This window comes from Vipera ursinii (assembly GCF_947247035.1).
Source record: "Vipera ursinii genome assembly, chromosome: 2".
Taxonomy (NCBI): Eukaryota; Metazoa; Chordata; class Lepidosauria; order Squamata; family Viperidae; genus Vipera; species Vipera ursinii.
The window spans coordinates 15,829,055-15,852,395 of record NC_139513.1 but is presented as its reverse complement, the minus strand read 5'-3'; the positions used below and the strand labels follow the sequence as shown (position 1 = coordinate 15,852,395).

General features: G+C 46.4%; 2 protein-coding genes across 2 annotated transcripts in view; one reads left to right on the top strand and one right to left on the bottom strand.

Moving 5' to 3' along the window:
* Nucleotides 1–23,341, top strand: part of LOC310634740 (uncharacterized protein) — a gene marked incomplete at both ends in the record, with an annotated part of 362,395 nt that overhangs the window by 325,973 nt on the left and 13,081 nt on the right. The gene's annotated exons all lie outside the window — the stretch shown is intronic.
* LOC310633343 (uncharacterized protein) lies at nt 936–12,868 on the bottom strand (the record flags this gene model as incomplete). The annotated part of the gene is made up of 2 exons (XM_083351046.1): nt 936–2,517; nt 12,814–12,868. 2 exons carry the CDS (start codon nt 12,866–12,868, stop codon nt 992–994), a joined length of 1,581 nt encoding a protein of 526 aa, XP_083207172.1. The 3' UTR covers nt 936–991.

Below are 23,341 nucleotides of genomic sequence, written 5' to 3'. Positions count from 1 at the left end.
AGGGGTGGTTTAGAACCAGTTCAGCAGCAAATAGTGTTTTCAAATTCTCAAAAGCTGCTTGGCAGCTCATAGTCCATCCTAGTGGTTGGCCCGGTCGTGGTTTCCCTCCTCCTTTGCCTGTTTTTAGTAGTCCTGTAAGGGACAGGGCAATTTTAGCAAAAGAGGGGATGAATTGACAGTAGAAGTTGCCAAAACCTAGAAAGCTCTGGAGCTGTTTGCGAGCCTTTGGGGGTTGCCATTCAATTATAGCTTTCACTTTGGTTCGGTCCATTTTGTCAGAAATTCTGTAGCCAAGATAATCTAATAGGGTTTGGTGAAATTCAAATTTTGACTATTTGACATAAAGCTTGGCATTCAATAGTTTCTTTAACAGTTCTCTCACCAGCCTTATATGGTAAGTCATATTCATAGTGTATATCAGGATGTCATCAAGATACACCAGAACCCCTTTGTATAAATGATCATGTAGGACCTCATTAATCAGCTGCATAAATACGGCTGGAGCCGCCTGAAGTCCAAATGGCATGACTTTGAACTGGTAGCTTCCCAAGGGGCAGTTGAAGGCAGTTTTCCACTCAACCCCCTCCTTTATTCTAACTCAGTAAGATGTTTCTCTCAGGTCCAACTTAGTGAAGACACTCCCCTTAGCTAGGTGGGTTAGTAAGTCCTTCAGGAGGGAGAGGGGGTATTTATGTCCCACAATCACTGTGTTCAAACCTTTACAATCAATGCATAAATGAAGAGGGACATCTTTCTTTTCTTTGAACATCACAGGTGTTTCACAAGGTTGGAATTCTGACTGAAACTTTTCCAACAATCAGGACATTCAAAGAGTTTCTCTCCTGTATGATTCCTCTGGTGTTTCACAAAGCAGTAATTCTGACTGAAAGTTTTCCCACCATCAGGACATTCAAAGGGTTTCTCTCTGTGTGTCTTCTGGTGTTTCACAAGGCTGGAATTCTCACGGAAACATTTTCCATCATCAGGACATTCAAAGGGTTTCTCTCCTGTGAGTCCTCTGGTGATTCACAAGGCTGGACTTCAAACTGAAACTATTCCCACAATCAGGACATTCAAAGGGTTTCTCTCCTGTGTGAGTCCTCTGGTGTTTCACAAGGCTGGAATTCTCACTAAAACCTTTCCCACAATCAGCACATTCAAAGGGTTTCTCTCCTGTGTGAGTCCTCTGGTGTTTCACAAGGCTGTAACTCTCACTGAAACTTTTCCAACAATCAGGACATTCAAAGGGTTTCTCTCCTGTGTGAATCCTCTGGTGTTTCACAAGACTGCAATTCTGACTGAAACTTTTCCCACAATAAGGACACTCAAAGGGCTTCTCTCCTGTATGAGTCCTCTGGTGTTTCACAAGGCTCGAACTCTGACTGAAACATTTCCCACAATCAGGACATTCAAAGGGTTTCTCTCCCGTGTGAATCCTTTGGTGTGTTACCAGGTTGGAATTATCACTGAAACGTTTCCCACAATCAGGACATTCAAAGGGTTTCTCTCCTGTGTGAGTCCTCTGGTGTATCACCAGGTTGGAATTATCACTGAAACGTTTCCCACAATCAGGACATTCAAACGGTTTCTCCCCTGTGTGAGTCCTCTGGTGTTTCACAAGGCTGGAATTCTGAATGAAGCTTTTCCCACAATCAGGACATTCAAATGGTTTCTCTCCTGTGTGACTCCTTTGGTGTTTCACAAGGCTGGAATTCTCGCTGAAACTTTTCCCACAATCAGGACATTCAAAGGGTTTCTCTCCTGTGTGAGTCCTCTGGTGTTTCACAAGGCTGGAATTCTCACTGAAACTTTTCCCACAATAAGGACATTCAAACGGTTTCTCTCCTGTGTGAATCCTCTGGTGTTTCACAAGGCTGGAATGCTCTCTGAAACCTTTCCCACAATCAGGACATTCAAACGGTTTCTCTCCTGTGTGACTCCTCTGGTGTGTCACCAGGCTGGATTTGTGATTGAAACTTTTTCCACAGATAGGACATTCAAAGGGTTTCTCTCCTGTGTGAGTCCTCTGGTGTGTCACAAGGCTGGAATTCTGACTGAAACTTTTCCGACAATAAGAACATTCAAATGGTTTCTCTCCTTTGTGAATCCTCTGGTGTGTCACAAGGCAGGAATTCTGACTGAAAGTTTTTCCACATTCAGGACATTCAAAGGGTTTCTCTCCTGTGTGAGTCCTCTGGTGTGTCACAAGGCTGGAATTCTCACTGAAACCTTTCCCACAATAAGAACATTCAAAGGGTTTTTCTCCTGTATGAGTCCTCTGGTGTCTCACAAGGCAGGAATTCTCACTGAAACATTTCCCACAATAAGAACATTCAAAGGGTTTCTCTCCTGTGTGAGTCCTTTGGTGTTTCACAAGGCAGGAATTCTGAGTGAAAGTTTTCCGACATTCAGGACATTCAAAGGGTTTCTCTCCTGTGTGAGTCCTCTGGTGTATCACCAAGTTGGACTTATGACTGAAACCTTTCCCACAGATAGGACATTCAAAGGGTTTCTCTCCTGTGTGAATCCTCTGATGTATCACCAGGTTGGAATTATCACTGAAACGTTTCCCACAGTCAGGACATTCAAAGGGTTTCTCTCCTGTGTGAGTTCTCTGGTGTATTATTAGGTTGGAATTATGACTGAAAGTTTTCCCACAGTCAGGACATTCAAAGGGTTTCTCTCCTGTGTGAGTCCTATGGTGTCTCATGACATGGAAATTTCTAATGAAACTTTCACACAATCAATAGTCATAGGTTTTCTCCCTGCTGTGAATCCTCTGATATATCACCACACTGTCATGCTCACTAAAGTATTTACTGCACTAGGAGCGGTTTTATGGCTTTTCTCTTGTGTGGGTCCTTCCATGAACGACAAGGGTGCTGTTCTGACCAAAGCTTTTGCCACAATCAGATGATTTCTATGGCTTTTCTCCTGTATGGCTCCTCTTATACATAACCAGTTGTGATTTGTAATCTGTGCTTTTCCTACAATAGAGACAAGTACAGAGCTTTTCCACAGCTAATATTCTTGAGGAAATCAAAAATATGTACAATCCCTTGTTTAGTGGTACTTTCATTCAATCTGTTTTCTTCCACACAGGGTGAGGCCTGCATGACTCTCTGCTTTACGTGACTTCCCTACTCACCTTTTCCTCCAACTGACTTCCAGATATTTTTCTCTTTTACTGAATGAAAAATAATCTCCCTTGACTTTTCATGTAAGGTATCCTTGAGGTTTGAATAATCTACTCTTTCCAGCTTGAAATCTTTCTTGATTTTCTTTTTTTTTCTAAGAGCTGCTGGAGGAGGAGGAGAATTGTGTGGTTTTCTGAAGGAAATGGAAAATATTTTGATTTCTGGCTCGATTTGCTTTCCTTTTCATTGTTGCTTGTTATTCTTAGCTGTCCAGAGTGCTCTTCTTCCCATCCTCTTTTCTATTAGATTTAAAGGAAAGTGTAACTTTAATTTTTATAAAATGGTGAGAGCTGTGAAAAAAGAAAAAAAAGTATACATTAGAATGAAAAAGCAAACATACCACAATGATAGAATAATCTCTTACATTGTTTATGATTCATCTGATACATGGAATACTACTGACATCCATGTTCAAATACCGATTCAATCAAATTCAGTTGTTGATTTGGATAAAATTTCTTGTTCACTTCGGTTAATCACAAATCCTTAGCAATGCAAAGGGTTATTATAAAAAACATTCAGAAGTGATGGGGATAAGATGAATGATGAATGAACCTTTATTGTCAAAGTACAACCATGTATACATTGAGATTGGCTGAGCCTCCCTTCGTGCCCCCAACACAACTCACAGTGACAATAAACCCACCATCTTGTTACACCATGTGAACTAATTGAACAACACAACACACCGATAAAGTTATTTCCTGTTCAAGAGCCTGACAGCCCATGGATAGAAGCTGTTCTTCAGCCTGTTGGTACGGCTGGCTATATTCCTGTATCTCCTACCCGATGGGTGTATCGACCAGGGTGTGAGTTGTCCCTGAGAATTTTTCTTACTCTTCCAAGGCAGCGAGCCCTGGCAATGTCATCCAGTGATGTCAAGGGACAGCCCACAATGTTTTGTGCTGTGCTCACCACCCTCTGTAATATTTTCCTATCCACAGCTGTCAGGCCAGCATACCAAACCATAATACAATGTGAGAGGACACTCTCTATAGTAGACCGGTAAAAGAAGGTCATTAGCTGTTGTTCTACCCTATAGATTATATAAACAGGGGGATAGTGAATTAATTGATAAAGAACATCCCTGCCCCCAGCAATCTAAAAACTATAGGGCTATCAGTGCATGTAACATAGATGTGTGTGTGGACAAGAATATCAACCTTGCTGTCAAGCAAAATCAAGCTTTTAATAGCGAGTGCCACACAAAGTGCACTAACCAAATAAGATGTAAGACAATAGGCACCACACAGGTTATATAGAAAGAAAACACAGGGTAAGTCATAAAGGACTCAAATGTCTATACACCAATGCACAAAGTATGAACAGCAAATAGGGTGAACTAGAAATTCAGGTTAATGAGGGCAGATATGATATTGTCGCCATTACGGAAACATGGTGGGATGAAACCCACAAATGGGTTTAGAAGATCATATTGGAGCAGTGACTAGGAGGGCTTTCGCCCAGGTCTGCCTGGTGCGCCAGTTGCGGCCCTATCTGGATCGGGATGCCTTGCGTACAGTCACTCATGCGCTCGTGACCTCTCGTTTGGACTACTGTAATGCTCTCTACATGGGGCTGCCCTTGAAGACCACTCGGAGGCTCCAACTGGTGCAGAATGCAGCCGCGCGAGTTGTGTTGGGAGTCTCCCGATACTCCCATGTTACACCTTTGCTCCGCGAGCTGCATTGGCTGCCGGTTGCCATCCGGGTGAGATTCAAGGTGTTGGTAATGACCTACAAAGCCCTACATGGCATGGGTCCGGATTACCTACGGCAGCACCTGTGGCCGGCGTCAACTTCCCTCCGTCCAGTGCGCTCCCAAGAGAGGGCCTCCTCAGGGTGCCTCCGATCAAAGAATGTCGACTGGTGGCCCCCAGGGGGAGGGCGTTCTCTGTGGGTGCTCCAGACCTGTGGAACTGCTTGCTGGTTGAGCTCCGGATGGCCCCCGACCTTCGCTCCTTCCGGCGGGATATAAAAACTTACTTATTTGAGCAATCCGACCTGGTTTTATGGGTTTGGGGTTGGGTTTTTAACATGGTTTTAATTATTGTATATATCGGGCATAATTATTTAATTGTTTTTTAACTTTTGTACTTTGGTTTTTAATATTTATTGCCCTGTACACCGCCCTGAGTCCTTCGGGAGAAGGGCGGTATAAAAATTTAATAAATATAAATATAATATAAATGGAACACACAGCTAGAGGGATTTAAATTATTTAAAAGAAACAGACTAAATAAAAGAGGAAGTAGAGTTGCTCTTTCTATAAGAAATAACTACATGTCTACAGAAATAGAGCACAACAATGATGAAAACTGCAAACTTGAATGCATTTGGGTCGATATAAAAGGGAGAAAAAATGAGATTGGCATAGGTGTATACTATAGGCCACCCAACCAAACAGAGGAAATAGATGAACTTTTTGCTAGTCAGCTAATTAAGGTATGTAGGAAGCACATCACAATAGTAATGGGGGACTTTAACTACCCTGACATCAACTGGGAGACAAACTCTGCATCAAGTGGAAGATCAAACAGATTCCTGACAAACCTAGCAGACAACTTTGTCTCCCAAAAAGTACAGAAAGGAACTAGGAGATTAGCCATTTTGGATCTAATTCTCACTAACAGAGATGAAATGATAGAAGGTGTTGAAGCGACAGGTGTCATGGTTCTGATTAAAGACACATCAAACAGCACTGCATGATTATTTATTTTAAAAAGACTATAATGAGCAGAACGGAGCATCAGCACTCATGGATGGATGCCGGAATCTGAATTCTCCTCCCCTTGACACACCACATCATACAGAATTTTCCTCCCTTACACGTCATAAATCACATTTACCAATGAATTCAACACACAAAGTTTCACTTCCCTTCTGCATGTCAAAACATCAGGGTTGCATTCCTCCAGCGTTCTAACGATTCAAAACCAAACAGTTAAAGCAAAAGGTTGCCTCTTATATTGTCAGTGCAAAAACATGGCAATGTTTGCAGCATTGACATCCACCCCCCGCCCCCTTACAAAAAGGACAGATCCTATAAAACACAAGTTAGGGGCTGGCTTTTGGTTTGTTGGGGTGGTTCTCATAAAACTTTTCAGTAGCCCTCTGCCCCTTATTCTTCTTGGCAGGTACAACCTGTCGATATCACTACGTGGATGTAGAGCGTGGTGCATATTCAAAAGTTTACATGTTTTCCAGTCTAGGTGTTCCAATTCAGCCAAAGTCCAGTTGATAATTCTAGCTGGGTAGATTGCTGTTGTTATTGTCATTATTATTACTGTTATTATTATTCCAGATATATGCATAAAAAGAGAAATACACATACACACTCCTACAAATGTATATATAAAGAAGATCTATGTCTTTCAAGCCTGGAAAAATGTCCCAAAATAGTTTACAGTCAAAACCTTTCACCTAATTTTAGAGATGCGACGGCTTTAATTGATGGATAACAGAATAACAGAGTTGGAAGGGACCTTAAAGGAAGAATTTTAATGGTGGAAAGGATAATAAATCAAAAAAGATGTTGATAATAGGAATATAAGCATCAAACAATAAACAAGAAATATTTTATCATAAACTACACAGGAAAATATTGGAAATGGAATATCAAAATATTTGTTTAGTAGCAGGCTTTAATGCAATTGTGAATTAAAAATTTGATTACAAAAGTAGTAAAATAGGGGGAAAAGGAAGAAAGAGATTACGTAAGGTGTTTGTTAAAAGACCAGAAGAAATCTGCGTACAGAAAGTCTAGAGAGAAATGAACCCAAAAAAGACTCAGTATACATTTTATTCAAATAGACACAAATCATGGTCTAGAATTGATATGATATGGTGTCCCCTAAATTAAGAACTAATATGTATGAGGTTGAGATAGAACCCAATATTTGGGCTGACCATAATCCGATAAAGCTCAGTTGGACAGCAGTAAAGAAGAAATCAAGGTGACATTGAATCAACTCTTATTAATTAAAAAAGAAGACACTTCACTCCAGTACATATGGGATACAGCCAAAGCATAGTTCAGAGGATTAGCTATAACTTATACAGCTTAAAAGAATAAAGAGAAAAAGCCACATTTTACAACACTAAGGGAAAAGTTTAAAAAATTGGACCTAGCACTTCAAAAAGATCCACACAAAAAAAATATTCTTAAAAGACAAATGGAGATAATTAAACATAAACTAAACCTAACAGAGTCAGAAGAATTCGCTCAACAAATTAAAAGGGCAAAGGGAAGATGGCTGACTTATAAATTGAAAAAAGAGAGAAAAAGCTGATAAATTGCAAGATGAGAAGGAAGATCTACAACTCCAAAATGAGGAAATAAAAAAATAGTTAAAGAATATTATGAAAAACTATTGACAAAAAAAATGCTAAAACTCCAGGACCGGATGGACTACCTGCAGAGTTCTATAAATACTTTCAAGATATATTAAGCTCTCCAATCAAGGAAGTTTGTAATGAAGTACTATTAGATGCGAAATTACCAAATACATGGATGGAAGCAAAGATTACCTTAATACCAAAAGAGGACTCAGATTTATTACAGATAAAAAAAATTATAAACCTATATCACTATTGAATGTGGATTACAAAATTTTTGCTTCAATAATAGCAGAGAGATTGAAAAGATTTTTGATTGAATTTATTCATCCAGATCAAAATGGACTTTTACCAAAAAGACAAATAAAACAAAACTTAAGGATTATTTTAGATACATTATTAGAATACTATGAAATGTACCCAGGAAAACACATGGCACTAATTTTTTTAGATGTTCAAAAAGCCTTTGATAATGTAAGCTGGCAATTTATGACATAATTAAACTGCATCGATTTTGAAAAAAGTTTATAAATGTAAATTAAGACAATATATCATAAACAAACATCAAAAGTAATTGTAAATGGGGACTAACAGAGAATTTTAACATAAAGAAAGGCACAAGACAAGGATGTCCATTAACGCCATTACTATTTATATTGACATTGAAAAGGATTGAGGAATTTGGAGAAGTAGCAGGATTGAAGAGAAACAGAGAAAAAACAAAACATAGCTAAAAAGATTACATCCAAGCAAACAGAATAATTGTCAGAAAAAATGGATTTTGAAATAGTTAAGAAAGTTAAATATTTGCGAATGTGCCTTATAGCAAGATGTGCAACGATAAAAGATAACTACATAAAATTACTTAATCAAATAAAATTAGATCTAGAAAAATGGAGAAACTTACAACTATCAGTGTTAGGAAGAATAGCTACTGTGGAAATGAATAGTTTACCAAAACAGCTCTTCTTGTTCCAAACAGCACCAATAAAAAAAGAGAAGAAATTTTTTGATGATTTAAATACTTTGATTTTGAAATTTATTTGGCAATGAAGGAAAGCCGGAATTAAACTGAAAATGCTACTAGAATCCAAAGAAAATGGAGGATATGGATTACAAGACTGGGTCTTGATGTCCTATGACATGACGTTTATATTTTTATTTATTTATTTTTTTAAATTCCATTTATATCCCGCCCTTCTCCGAAGACTCAGGGCGGCTTACAAGCTTAGCAGTAGCCTTCATTCTATGTATATGCTTGCTTATTAGGGCTTTCACACACACCACAAGCGGCATTATTACAAAGTCAGCTTATTGCCCCCAACAATCTGGGCCCTCATTTTACCTACCTCGGAAGGATGGAAGGCTGAGTCAACCTTGAGCATGGTGGGACTCGAACCTGCACTAATTGCAGGCAGCTGGCGTTACTTAAGGAGGCATCAGCCCACTGCTCCACCCAGGCTCTTTATATTATCAAGCATGCGTCTTAATCTGGCTAAAAGAATGAATAACTCTCAGACATAAAAGACTGTTGTTATATCTAGACGGACATGATCCGCAACTAGGAAGGCATGCATTTCTATGGTATGAGAATAATAAGATTCATGTTGTTGTTTTTAGTTGTGAAGTTGTATCTGACCCATTGCGACCCCATGGACAAAGTTCCTCCAGGCCTTTTATTTCATTTTCAACTTCAGGATCTGGCCTTCTAAAGAGCAGTCAGGGTTGATCTCCTGTAGGATTGACGGGTTTGATCGCCTTGCAGTCCAAGGGACTTGCAGGAGTCTTCTCCAGCACCATAGTTCAAAGGTTTCAATTCTTTGGTGCTCGGCCTTTCTTATGGTCCAACTTTCACAGCCATACATTGCAACTGGGAAGACCATAGCCCTGACTATACGCACTTTTGTTGGCAGGATGACATCTATGCTTTTTAGTGTGCTGTGTAGATTTGCCATGGGTTTCCTCCCCAGGAGCAAGTGTCTTTTATTTCTTGGCTGCAGTCACCATCTGCGGTGATCTTGTGGCCCAGGAAAATAAAATCTGTCACTACCTCCATTTTTTCTCCATCTATTTGCCAGGAATTGAGAGGGCCGGATACCATGAACTTGGTTTTCTTAATGTTCAGTTTCAAATACGATTCATAGATACTTTCAAAATCATTATATAAGAAATACACTACTTCTTGTGTGGGAAAAAATAAAAGCTAAAATCTTCTTGAGAATCCCAGGATGGCTTTCAACAATGGCTTTTATATTTCTAGTGAAATATAAAAAAAATTGAAATATAAAGATATTTTGGATACCAAAGGGAAATTAAAATCTAAACAACATCTTGTAGACTAGGATACTGAATTATCATGGTGGCCTCAGTTGCAAATGCAATCGAGCTATTATAAAGATGCGAAGATGTATGGTTTTTATAAAGAACAATGTTTGATCACACTGTTGACCTCTGATAAAAAACTGATTAACAAAAGGACGATTGTGAATATATGGTAGAAGAAATATTTCTAAAATACATTTTTAAAAAGGAAACAAAAGGGAAGAATAGCATATCCCACCAGCACATGGCCAACTGATCACCAGGTGAACCTTTTTAGAGGGACACCCTGCACTGCTGTTTGTAATGTACATCTTGTAAGTTTTGAATGGTGATTCTGGCCCTTTCAGTTATCGGATCTGAGCTCTGTTGCATGGAGGAATCTGGAATAAAGGAACCACAAGGTTTATTTTAATGATTCCCTTTTCACTCTGGAACTCAAGATGGCATACGAAGCACTTCCTTTCTACCGTGCTGTAATTTATACTGTAAATGTACCACCCCTCCCCAGACTGACTGGCTACCTACCTACAATGTGATCCACTAGAAAAAAATTATAACCAGTCCTCTGAATTGTGTTAGTGAAATGCACAAATGTGCAATTCTTTGGTTTCTTCTAAATTCAGGATCATTCATTGTTTCTCTTTTACTTGTAGCCATTCCTTGGAAAACCTTAAAGAAAATTTCTTTAAAATGAAAATGATGAAACGGTATATAATATGTCATGTGTTGTTTTTCCTCTGAGGTTTATTTATCAATTTTTAAGAACTGCTAAACATCAGATGACTTTACTATGTCCTGATATGTAAAAACCACTGAACTCTTCTTCATCTGATCCTATGATCAGATGGCAAATGGCAAAACAATCCCGATACGTCGTGTAACGTCGCGAATTTGACATGTCTTCCCTAAACTATTTGAAAAGGATTCAGTTATTTGGAGAAGTAGCAAGATTGAAGACAAATAGAGAAAAAGCAAAAGTTACAGTTAAAAGTCTTACATCTAAGCAAAAACAACAATTGTCAGAAAAAATGGATTTTCAAATAGTTAGGAAAGCTAAATATTTGGGAATATACCTAACAGCAAGATGAGCAATGATAAAAGATAACTAAATAATATTACATAATAAAATAAAATTAGATCTATGCAAAAACGTACAGCTATCAGTATTAGGAAGAATAGCTACTGTGAAAATGAATAGTTTACCAAAACTGCTCTTCTTGTTCCAAACAGCACATATAAAAATAGAGAAGAAATTTTTTGATGATTTAAATACTTTGATTTTGAAATTTATTTTCCAAGGAAAAAAAACCAGAATTAAACTGAAAATGCTACAAGAATCCAAAGAAAATGGAGGATATGGATTACCAGACTGGGTCTTATATTATCAAGCATGCGTCTTAATATGGCTAAAAGAATGGTTAACTCTCAGACATAAAAGACTTTTTATATATAGAAGGACATGATCCGCAACTAGGATGGTATACATTTCTATGGTATGAGAAGAATAAGATACATATATACTTTCAAAATCATTATATAAAAAATACACTTTGTGTGCGAAAAGATAAAAGCTAAAATCTACTTGAGAATCCCAGGATGGCTTTCAACGATGGAAACATTTGTTCACCCGAAAAAAAATGGGCATATAAACATTCTTTGGATACCGAAGGGAAATTAAAATCTAAATAAGAGCTTGTAAACCAGGGTACAGAATTATAATGGTGGCTTCAGTTGCAAATGTTTTCGAGCTATGATAAAGATGCAAAAAACTATGGCTTTTATAAAGAACAGACAATGTTTGATCAGATACTGTTGACGTCTGATAAAAAAATGATTAAGAAAGTATATAACTTTCTATTAAAATCAAAAATGGAGGATGAACGTGAAGGAAACAATGATACGGTGGGTAAAAAACTTTGGATATAATATAGAATAACAGAAATGGCAAAATCTTTGAGAAAGAAATTATAAATTGACCATGGCAACTTCTTATAAAGAAAACTGATATAAAATGTTCTATAGATGGCATTTACTATCCGCTAGATTAGCAAAAATGTTTTAAAATATGTCCAGTAAATGTTGGATATGTAATCAAACACCTGGCACATATTACCGTATCTGGCGGCCTTGTGTTAAACCAAAAAAATTAATTGGGAAACATGTAGATTTTAAACCTGAACCCATTTTTATTAGGGATAAGAGCAGAAGAAATTAATAAGCAAATGTATATTTAACATTGCTTGTATTAACAGCAGCAGGGATTGTATTTGCTCAGCACTGGAAGAATGAAGAAAGACCACTAGACAAAGAGATAATCAAGAAGATATTGAACTGTGCTGAAATGGACAGCCCTACATTGAGGATCAAAGAGAAAGAAGATTCAGAATATTTTCAAACATGGAATTTATTTCATCAATGGTTGGAGAAAAGAGGTAGACACTAAGAATGTAACTTGTATTATTAAGCAAACAAATTGGACCAGACAACATGATGTTTATTAAGCACTAATCAAATGTAATAACAGAAAATTGTTTTAAAAAATTGTAAAAAAAAAACAACAAAGCAAAGAACAACAGATTTGGAAGGGACCTTGGAGGTCTTCTAGTCCAATCCCCTGCTCGGGCAGGAGACACGATTACCATTCCTGACAAATGGCTGTCCGATCTCTTAAAAACCTCCAGTGATGCAGCACCCACAATCTCTGGAGGGAAGCCATTCCCCCAAAAAATCAACCTTCGCTTGAAGGAGACTTTTTAAATCTTCCCACCAGCAGAAAATTGCAGCCCCCAGTTTAACAGCCTGCAGCACCAGCGGACTGAGAAGTTGGGGAGGGAAGGAAAATGCAGCAGCAGCAGCTGACCTGCTTCAGCCTAGTTGCTTCTCTGCTTGGACGCCGTGGAGGAAGCCCAACAGCCCCGCTCGCTCCCGGCTTCTCCTCCGACCTGCCCTCCACTCACCGTCCAGCTGCTGCTTCGACCCTGGGAAGAGCACAAAAGCCACTCTGCACACCATCTTCCTCCCAAGTGATCAGGAAGAGGAAGTTCCTCGGCGCTTCCCCTCTCCTCCCCTCCTTTCTAGCAATACAGTACTCGATGGTTTTAACACGTTTAAACTCAAACACTGATGCCGCCTACGGTATTGTCCGCTTTCTAGGCAGAGATGTTGCCTGTTTGTGGTTAGGTGGTGAAAAAGACGCTTGTCTCGTCTCTGCCTGAGGCGTTTGCACGATTTCCCCCAGTCGTTGCTGGCTTCTAGCAACCGACCTTTGCAACGGAGGGTAATGCGTTGTGATGCTAGCTAGATTATTTACATCACAAGATTAGCTATGTGCTGAGCCTCAAATGTTCATGGTGATTTTACACAATTACACAATCAGCTTTCCTAGGGGTGACTCTCAGTGGAGATCAAAAACTCTCTACCCCTGAAATCTTTATGACTTATTTAATGTGGCTCCCAAGGTTTTAGGACATAGCAGCAACATCAGGCCAGATGCTCCATGGGGGCCAACTTCACTCCTGCTGGCAAGGGCTGCCTCCAAGAGCACCCAGCATACCATTCCTGAAGGAGGACCTCCTATATCTGCTGAATGCTAAATGCCATGTACTTCTGTAAATTTGCTTGCACAGAAGGTTTATTTATTTTTAAGAACTGCTAAGGACCAGATGACTTTATTGTGTCCTGATATGTAAAAACCATAGAACTCTTTTTTTGATATGATCCTATGAGCTCAGATGAATGGATGGCTCTGCCCAAATGGACCCAGGTGACTTTGTGAGCTGAGCTCTTCCCAAGAAGCTGTGACTGGGAGCGCAGCCACTTCTCAGAAGCCGCCTGACCATGGATGGAAACTGCGGGCTGGTTGGAGAAGGCTGAAGGGAATGTGGATTCCAAAGATTTGGAGTTAAACAGATTCTATGTGTGATGAAGTGGACTTTCTTAAGAAGATTGGGGAATGGACTTATTTTGTTTAACTGGAAAACCATATTGACTGAACTTTTTGATAAAATGGATCGATAACAGAGGTTTATAATTTTGGGGAATAAGGCACAATTGTTGGAAAAGTCCTCAATCCAAATCTTAAGGAAAAGTTTTATTATTAAGGATCAAATCAGGATATTTGATTCTGGATGGATCAGAGACAATGATTGGGCTGAATACCGTAAATAACAAGCCATTATAGTTAAATACAATAGATGTTTAAGAGAGGGCTTTGATGTTTAACTTTACTGTTGGTTCATCTGTTCAGCACTTTGCCTTTACACACAATAGATAAAGGACAAATTGAGTGTAAATATAGGTAGAAATTCACAAGTTTTGAGCCTGCTTTGCAAGGGTAGGAAACTAATATTTTTACAATATATTTATCAACATTCAACTGATTTACTATATGTAAATCTGTCTTTTTAATAAACATTTTTTCTTTTCTTTTTTGTTTTGCGTATCCTTATATTCTATCTTAATTTGCCCAATATTTTTCCTTTAAAAAGGCCCCTTACCAGAAACAATTTCATGTGGCTCCTCTGTACCAATTTTCTAAGCTTACTCAAATCATAGGGTTGGAAAGCTTCTCAGGGTCTTCTAGTCCTACCCTCTGCTCAAGACAGCAGCCTTATATAATCCCAGTGAAATGACTGTCCGGTCTATTCTGGGAAACCTCCAGTGATGGAACATCCACAATGCCAGGAGGACATTTTTTTCAATTGCACTCACTGACAGAAAATTTCTCTTTTGACAACCTTCCACCCATGAACTTCTTGTTGTCTTTTGTTGCCCTAGAGAATAAGTTGATCTCTTCGTGACAGCCCCTCAAATAGTGGAAGACAGCCATCATGCCACCGCCAAATCCTCCTCTTCCATGGCCTAGACATACCTAGCTGTCGGGCTCGACACGCCCGACACCCGGTGAGGCCGCGGAGTGACTCACCGGGCCCATGACCAACTGCCGGCGTCTGCGGCCTTCCAACGAGCCGGGGAAGAGCGCGGCCGCCAGGACGGCCCAGCAGCCACCCGCGCTTCCCTTGATGCCCCAGCAGCCACCGGAGCCTTCCGGCAGGCCGGAGAGCAGCCGTAGAAACGTGCAGCCGGCCGAGGAAGAGCGCCAGAGCGGCCCAGGAGGCAGCAGGGCCTTCCGGCAGAACGGGGAGGGGCCAAGGACGCGCAGCAGCACAGCATTCCCCTGGAAACCCGTCTCCGCAGACGGCTTGCTCCGAAGCCCTGCCGGCCTCTTTGCCTGCCGAGGGACTGCATGGCAAGCACCAACGGCGAATGGCCCAAGCAGTGCAGTTCGCGGCGGTCTGGGGACCTGTGGGGGGTGGCGAGGGTGTGCGGGCCCGAGGGGTAAAGGGGGGTGGTCTGGGCTGGGGGGTGGCTTACCGGCTGCAATGGTGGTGGGACGGGGATGGGGAGGATACGTACCTGGGGGCGGGTGCCAAAGGGCAGGGGCCAAGGGGGGTGAGGGGGTGATTAGGCAATTAAGGGCGTGGTGGTGGGTGTCGGCCTTGCCGGCTATTTAGCAGCGTTGATTGTGCTGTGGAATCAACGCTGACTTCGTCTGTCTTCGAGTGACTGTTTATGAAGCAAATAAACGTGGCTCAGGAGAACCAGCTCTCGTTCCGGGCTCATTCTTTCTGGTGATTCGACGGACGGGGGCTGAGAGTAAGTCAGCGTTCCTTTTCTCTTGGTGGAGAGCATTCTCGGGGTGGTTGCAATGGCGGAGGGCACGCAGGATGCTGCACCGCTGGCTGAAACGCAGGAGGAGGCTGGAGCTACGGCTGGGCTGCTCGAGTCAGTAGAAGTGGGGGAGGAGGCGATGCTCTCGGTGCGGCGGAAGGAAAGGCCTCCCCCTCTCGAAGGCCCTGGTCCGGGCTTCCAGGAGGATGGAGATCGGGCCCACAGTGGCAACTGGTGGACACACTCCACTGGGGAACACAAAGGATTCGGTCAGGGCCAGACGACCCGGCCCAAAGGTACATCTACAGAGTGGAGGGAGCGGTGTTACACGGAGGACAGCGGAGAGGAATGGAGCTACTCCACCGCCCCAGGTAGCCATACCATGGAGGTGCTCAGGGACCGATTCGGGGAAGTGAAGGGGACGGGAGCCTGGTCTCTGGTCTGTTCCCGATGAGTCAGACCTGGGGCAGTGGTCCCTCCCAGGTGTCCCTACATGGCGGTCCAGCCCGCCCCGCTTTCGTATGGACAGCCCACGGTTCCAAGGCCCGTCCCAACAAAACGAGGCCCACAGAGGTCCTCTTCCCGGAGGCCCGGCTCCCGCAACGATGGCACCAAGCGGCATGGCTCCCTGGGACGGGCCAGGCAGAAGACCAAGACAGCAGCCGCTACGACCAGACGTGGGGCCCCGGGTCCAGGGGTTGCTGCCGGGTCCTTGGGGACTGGGAGCGGTGTGGGGTCCGCCGCCCCTGACCGCGGTCTATGATGGGCATCCAGATTGCCTGGCAATGTTTTTGAGCCAGGTGATCAACCACATGGACCAATACGGACCGGCCTACACATCCCAGTGGGCGATGGTCATGGCTGTGACGGCGTGTCTACAGGGAGAAGCCGCGGCCTGGGCGGCCGACCTATACTGTGACCATGCCCGTGAACTCGGGGACCTTGGCCTCTTCCTGGAGGCTCTACGGGCCCGTTTTGAAGATATCTCGCGGGTGCTCCGCGCCGAGGCCGAGGTGTTAGACCTGCGCCAACAAGGAAGGCCGGCGGTGCGCTATGTCGGGGAGTTCCGGAAGGTGGCCGGGAAGCTGTGCTCCTGGCCAGAACGCCTTTTGGTGCATCACTTTAAGGCCAGGCTCGACAGTGCCTTGCAGCGGGCTTGCGTGGTGCGGGGGGTGCCGGCCCGTCTGCAGGATTGGTTCCGGGTGGCTGTCGAGCTGGACATCGGATTGCAGGACACTCGGGGAAGGCCTGAAGGGGTGACCAGGGCCCAGCGGCCTGCCGAGAGAGCGAAGTTGGAGGAGCGGCCTGGCCTGTCAGTGGCTAAACCCCCTTCCGTACAGCCAACACGGCCTGCCATCTGGTGTTTCCGGTGTGACCAGCCGGGTCATCGGGCGGCTGAGTGCCCGCTTCCGCCGGCTCAGATGGGCCCCTCTGCTACCCCGACACAGGCCTTGTCTGCTAGGAAGACCACAGAGCGGTCCCGGACTGCTTATCAGGCAGCCGATGACACTTGCCGGATGACGAGTCCTCCCTTGGCGACCGGACCAGCAGCCGCTCAGCCCACGCCATTGGAAGACCTCGAGGACCTGGAGCTGGAGGAGGATCGGATGGTAAGTGCCCTGGTGTGTCCATTTGTGTTCCCAGTGGTGCTGGTGAGCCCCCTTTTGGGGCAAAGACGGGCGGTAAGGGCTTTGATCGATTCAGGGAGCACCTGGTGCCTTATCAACCAGGCAACCGCGGCCACAGTGGGTATCCGGTTACGACGCCTGGTAACCCCTCTTCGCTTCCAGCAAGTGGACGGGTCACTCCTCGGAGGGGCTCCTATCACCCATGTTACTGAACCAGTCCTGCTGGAGTTGGGGGCCCATTGGGAGACCTTGCGCTTTGTCGTGGTACCCTCCATGACAGAGGCCATCATCCTGGGGCTCACTTAGTTGGACAAATGGGGCCCCACGATCTGGTGGGAGGGGGGTTGCTGTCATCTTCGTTTGGGCTTGGGCCCCGAGCCCCCTCTCCACCATTCCTTTCTGGGCCCGGATGACACGGGGGAGCGGGAGAAGGCTTGCGGGGTTGCGGAGGACCCGAAGGTGCACATGCCCCGGGTTTACTCTGATCTGATGGACGTTTTCGACGAACGGGAATGCGACTCGTTGCCGCTCCACCGGCCCACGGATTGTGCCATTGAGTTTGAACCCGGTGCCAGACTGCCCAAGCCCCGCATGTATGCTATGTCACCAAAAGAGATGCAGGGGTTACGGAGGTACATCGATAAGAACCTGGAGAGGGGGTTCATCCAGCCTGCACGGTCTCGAGTGGCGGCGTGAGAAGATGGACGGGGGCCTTCGTTTATGTGTGGACTACCGGGGGGTTAACGCGGTGTGCGTGGAGCACCTCTATCCCCTTCCTCTGATGAAGGACCTATTGGCCCATTTGGCGATGGGCCGGGTGTTCACCAAGTTGGACTTGAGGGAGGCCTACTACCGGGTTAGGGTCACAGCCGGGGACGAGTGGAAGACTGCATTCAACTGTCCCCTTGGCAGTTTCCAGTTCCGAGTGATGCCGTTCGGCTTGCAGGGGGCCCCAGCTGTGTTCATGCAGTTGATCAACCAGGTCCTGCATGAATTCTTGTACCAAGGGGTCTTAGTGTATTTCGACGACATCCTCATTTACTCGGACACCTTGGACGAGCATGTCGTTCTTGTGCGGCAGGTATTAACAAAACTGTGGGAAGCGCAGCTTTACGTTAAACTGTCCAAGTGCGAGTTCCACAGGTCCCAGCTGGACTACCTTGGGTATCGCATATCGGCAGCTGGAGTGGAGATGGACCCCAGGAAGGTACACGCCATTCAACAATGGCAGGCCCCACGGACCAGTCGACAGTTGCAGAGTTTCCTCGGCTTTGCCAACTTCTACAGACAGTTCATCCCACACTTCACGGCCATCGCCCTGCCGTTAACAGACCTTCTTCAAACACGACCACTGAAGATACACCCACGGCCAGGGCTCAGATTGGAGTGGTCCACGGCGTGTCAGCGAGCCTTCGGGGAACTGAAGTCCCTCTTCGCTAAGGAGCCCGTTTTGCGGCACCCAAACCCCGACTTGCCCTACGTAGTGCAGGCGGATGCGAGCGATGTTGCTCTTGGGGCCGTCCTCCTCCAGCGGAGCCGTTCCGGGGTCCTGCAGCTGTGCGCATATGCCTCCAAAAAGCTGACCCCCACCGAACGGGCCTGGGCGGTGTGGGAGAAGGAGGCTTTCGCGGTACGTTGGGCCTTGGAGACTTGGCGGCACCATTTGGAAGGGGCCTCCCATCCATTCGAGGTGTGGACGGACCATAAAAACATGGAGGCCCTACAGACCCCTCGACGCTTGTCGCCCAAACACGTCCGATGGGCGTTGTACTTCTGTCGCTTCCGGTTTGTGTTGAAGTATGTGCCGGGGGGACGGAACTTTCTAGCGGATGCCTTATCCCGCATGCCGCAATTTGACAGCAAGAGGGAGGAGGTGGTGCAGGCACTCATCCCAGCACTGACAGAGGAGGGAGATGGAACAGAGGGCGCTGGACGGGTGACAGAGGAGGGTTTGGACCAGGCACTCTAAAGGGCCCTCCAGGAGGACGCTTGGCTGCGGAGCAATCCGGGACTTTTGACCATGCGGGAAGGCCTGGCATGGCACGGGACACGGTTGTATGTACCCGAATCCGTGCGGGCACAAGTCCTTTTCGGCTGTCACGACGCCAGGCAAGCGGGACACTTCGGGTTCGTGAAGACCCTACATCTGGCGCGCCGACAATTCTGGTGGCCCCGTATGAAGAACAACATTGAGGAGTATGTACGGCACTGCCACGTCTGTGCTACTACAAAACCCCAGGTTGGAAAACCTTTGGGGTTGCTGGAGCAAGTGGCTGACCCTACCCGGCCATGGCAAGACATAGCCATGGACTTTGTCGTGGACCTCCCGGAGAGCAAGGGCCACACCGTCATTTGGACAGTAGTCGACCTGTTTTCCAAACAGGCACACTTTGTTCCTTGCAAGGGGTTGCCGTCAGCCCGTCAGCTGGCGTGGCTGACGACCACAGGTGTACCGGTTGCACGGGGTGCCGCACCGTGTGATCTCAGACAGAGGGGTGCAGTTCACGGCTCGGTTTTGGAGGGAATTCCTGCGACATATTGGCTCGTCGCAGGGGCTGAGTACGGCCTACCACCCCAGCACCAATGGGGCTGCGGAACGTGCCAACGCCGCCATAGAATGGTACCTATGGAGCTACGTCTCTTATCAGACCAACTGGGTGGACCTGATAGTGCTCGCCGAAGTGGCGTACAATAACGCGGTTCATAGCAGTAATGGCTTCTCTCCATACCGGGTGGTCGCCAGCCACGACTTCGTCCGCTTCGCTGAATGTGCTCAGGAGGAAGGGGCCGCATGCTCGCCACGGGAGTGGATGCGACAGATCGAGGACGCATGGGGGGCGGCGAAGGAAGCCTTGGAACAGTCTGCCGCTGCGGCCAAAGCACAGGCAGACAAGAAGCGAAGGCCCTTTGTTACACCACGGGTGGGGGACCTGGTATTTACGGCTACAGGTCCCTTGCCGAAAACTAGGACCCAAGTACCTTGGGCCGTTCCGGGTGGTGCAGGTGGTGAACCCGGTAACGGTGCAACTACGTTTGCCGAAGTTCCAGGGTAAGACCCACCCAGTGTTTCACAGTAGCCTGCTAAAGCCCGCTCCCGCGGCTACTGCAGCAGCAGGGGAGGGGGGCCCCGGGCCCGTTCGTGCCGACCAGTACGAGGTGCCGTAGGTACTGGATTCCATGGTGCGGAGGGGTACCATACAGTACCTTCTCTGGTGGAAGGGGTACCCGGTGGAGGAGGCAACGTGGGTGCCAGGGAAAGACGTCCACGCTCCACGCCTAGTTCGGGTGTTCCACCGCGCCCACCCTAACAGGCCAGGAGGACGGGGGGGTGGCGGTGTATGCGGAGTGAGTGACTGTGTGCCTTTGTCTTCTACACCTGCAGGAGGACCCTTGGTAGGGGGGGCGGCATGTCGGGCTCAACACGCCCGACACCCGGTGAGGCCGCGGAGTGACTCACTGGGCCCATGACCAGCTGCCAGAGTCTGCGGCCTTCCAACGAGCCGGGGAAGAGTGCGGCCGCCAGAACGGCCCAGCAGCCACCCGCGCTTCCCTCGATGCCCCAGCAGCCACCGGGGCCTTCCGGCAGGCCAGCGAGCACCCGTAGAAATGTGCAGCCGGCCGAGGAAGAGCGCCAGGGCGGCCCAGGAGGCAGCAGGGCCTTCTGGCAGAACGGGGAGGGGCCAAGGACGCGCACCAGCACAGCATTCCCCTGGAAACCCGTCTCTGCAGACGGCTTGCTCCGAAGCCCTGCCGGCCTCTTTGCCTGCCGAGGGACTGCATGGCAAGCACCAACGGCGAATGGCCCAAGCAGTGCAGTTCGCGGCGGTCTGGGGACCTGTGGGGGGTGGCGAGGGTGTGCGGGCCCGAGGGGAAAAGGGGGGTGGTCTGGGCTGGGGGGTGGCTTACCGGCTGCAATGGTGGTGGGACGGGGAGGATACGTACCTGGGGGCGGGTGCCAAAGGGCAGGGGCCAAGGGGGGTGGTGGTTAAGTAGGGTGAGGGGGTGATTAGGCAATTAAGGGCGTGGTGGTGGGTGTCGGCCTTGCCGGCTATTTAGCAGCGTTGATTGTGCTGCGGAATCAACGCTGACTTCTTCTGCTTTCCTAGGGGTGACTCTCAGTGGAGATCAAAACCTCTCTACACCCGAAATATTTATGGCTTATTTAATGTGGCTCCCAAGGTTGTAGGACATAGCAGCAACATCAGGCCAGATGCTCCAGGGGGGCCAACTTCACTCCTGCTGGCTAGGGTTGCATCTAAGAGCACCCAGCATACCATTCCTGAAGGAGGACCTGTATCTGCTGAATGCTAAATGCCATGTACTTCTGTAAATTTGCTTGCACAGAAGCCTCCTTTAGGCCAGATAGAGAAAAATATGCAGGAGGCCCTCAAAAATGGGGGCTAAGAAAGAGGGGGCGATGATGAATATATGGTAGAAGAACTATTTGTAAAATACATTTTTAAAAAGAAAACAAAAGGGAAGAATAGCATATCCCACCAAACCACATGGCCGACATCACCAGGCTAACCTTTTTAGAGGGACACCCTGCACTGCTGTTTTTAATGTACATGTCGTAGGTTTTGGATGACAAGAGTGGCCCTTTCAGCTATTGCATCTGAGCTCTGTTGCATGGAGGAATCTGGAATAAAAGAACAATGAGACAATGATTGGGCTGATTTACCGTAAATAACAACCCATTGTAGACAAATACAATAGATGGTTAAGAGAGGGATTTGATGTTTAACTTTTAATGTTGGTTCATCTGTTCAGCACTTTGCCTTTATTCACAGTAGATACATGAAGGACAAATTGATTCGAACTAGACGTAGAAATTCACAAATATTGGGCCTCCTTTGCAAGGCTAGGAAACTAATATTGTTACAAATCACCTGATTTACTATATGTAAATCCGTTTTTGTCTTTTTAATGCACATTTCTTTTCTTTTTTAATGTTTTGCCCATCCTTGTTTTGCTGTTGTAATTTTTGTCTTTTTATCTTATAGTTTGCCTAATATTTTTTCTTTAAAAAAGCCCCTTACCAGAAGCAATTTCATGTGGCTGCTCTGTACCAATTTTCTAGGGTGGGAAAGCAGCTCAGGGGTCTTATGGTCCAACCCACTTCTCAAGGCAGGTGCCTTATATAACCCCAGTCAAATGACAGTCTGGTTTATCCTGGAAAACCTGCAATGATGGAGCATCCACAATGCCAGGAAGAGAGCTATTCCATTGATCAATTGCACTCACTGACAGAAAATTTCTCCAGACTTCTAGATTGGATCTTCCTTTGACAACCTTCCACCCACGAACTTCTTTTTCTGCCTTCTGTTGCCCAAAACTTTGAGCCGTCTCCTGCGGCTCCCAGTCGCCCGGTGTGCGCGCACCTCTTCGAACGGGCAGTGGTGCGCGCGCACCTCTCCAAATGGCAATGGCGGCGCTCGTTGGGAAAGCTGCTGCGGCCCGTTTGCAGGCTGCCACTTTTAGAGGAAGGCAGCAGCCTGAAAACAGGCCGCAGCAGCTTTCTCAACGAACGGCGCCACTGCCCGTTCCGAGCGGTGCGCGCGCACCTCTCTGAATGGGCGGAGTGTGCGCGCACCTCCGCCCGAACGGGCAGCGGCACTGCTCGTTGGGAAAGCTGCCATAGCCCGTTTGCACAGCTGCCGCGTTGGTCCATGTTCAACAAGCGCGGCAGGTTTCCCGACGGGCGGCGGCGGTTTGGAGAGTGTGCACGCACCTCTCCAAACCGCCATCCCGTTCGGAGGTCTGCCGCACTCGTCAAACATGAACGAACGCGGCAGGTGTCCAAACGGGATGGCGGTTTGGAGAGTGCACGCGCACCTCTCCAAACTGCCGCCGTCCCGTTTGCACAGCTGCCGCGTTCGTCCATGTTTGACGAGCGCAGCAGGTCTCCCAATGGGCGGCAGCAGTTTGGAGAGTGCACGCGCACCTCTCCAAACTGCTGCCGTCCCGTTTGCACAGCTGCCGCGTTCGTCCATGTTTGACGAGCGCGGCAGGTCTCCGAACGGGACGGCGGCAGTTTGGAGAGGTGCGCGCACACCTACCCAAACCACCACCGTCCTGTTCGGAGGTCTGCCGCACTCGTCAAACATGAACGAACGCAGCAGGTCTCCAAATGGGACGGCGGCGGTTTGGAGGTGCACACACACTCTCCAAACTGCTACCGTCCTCT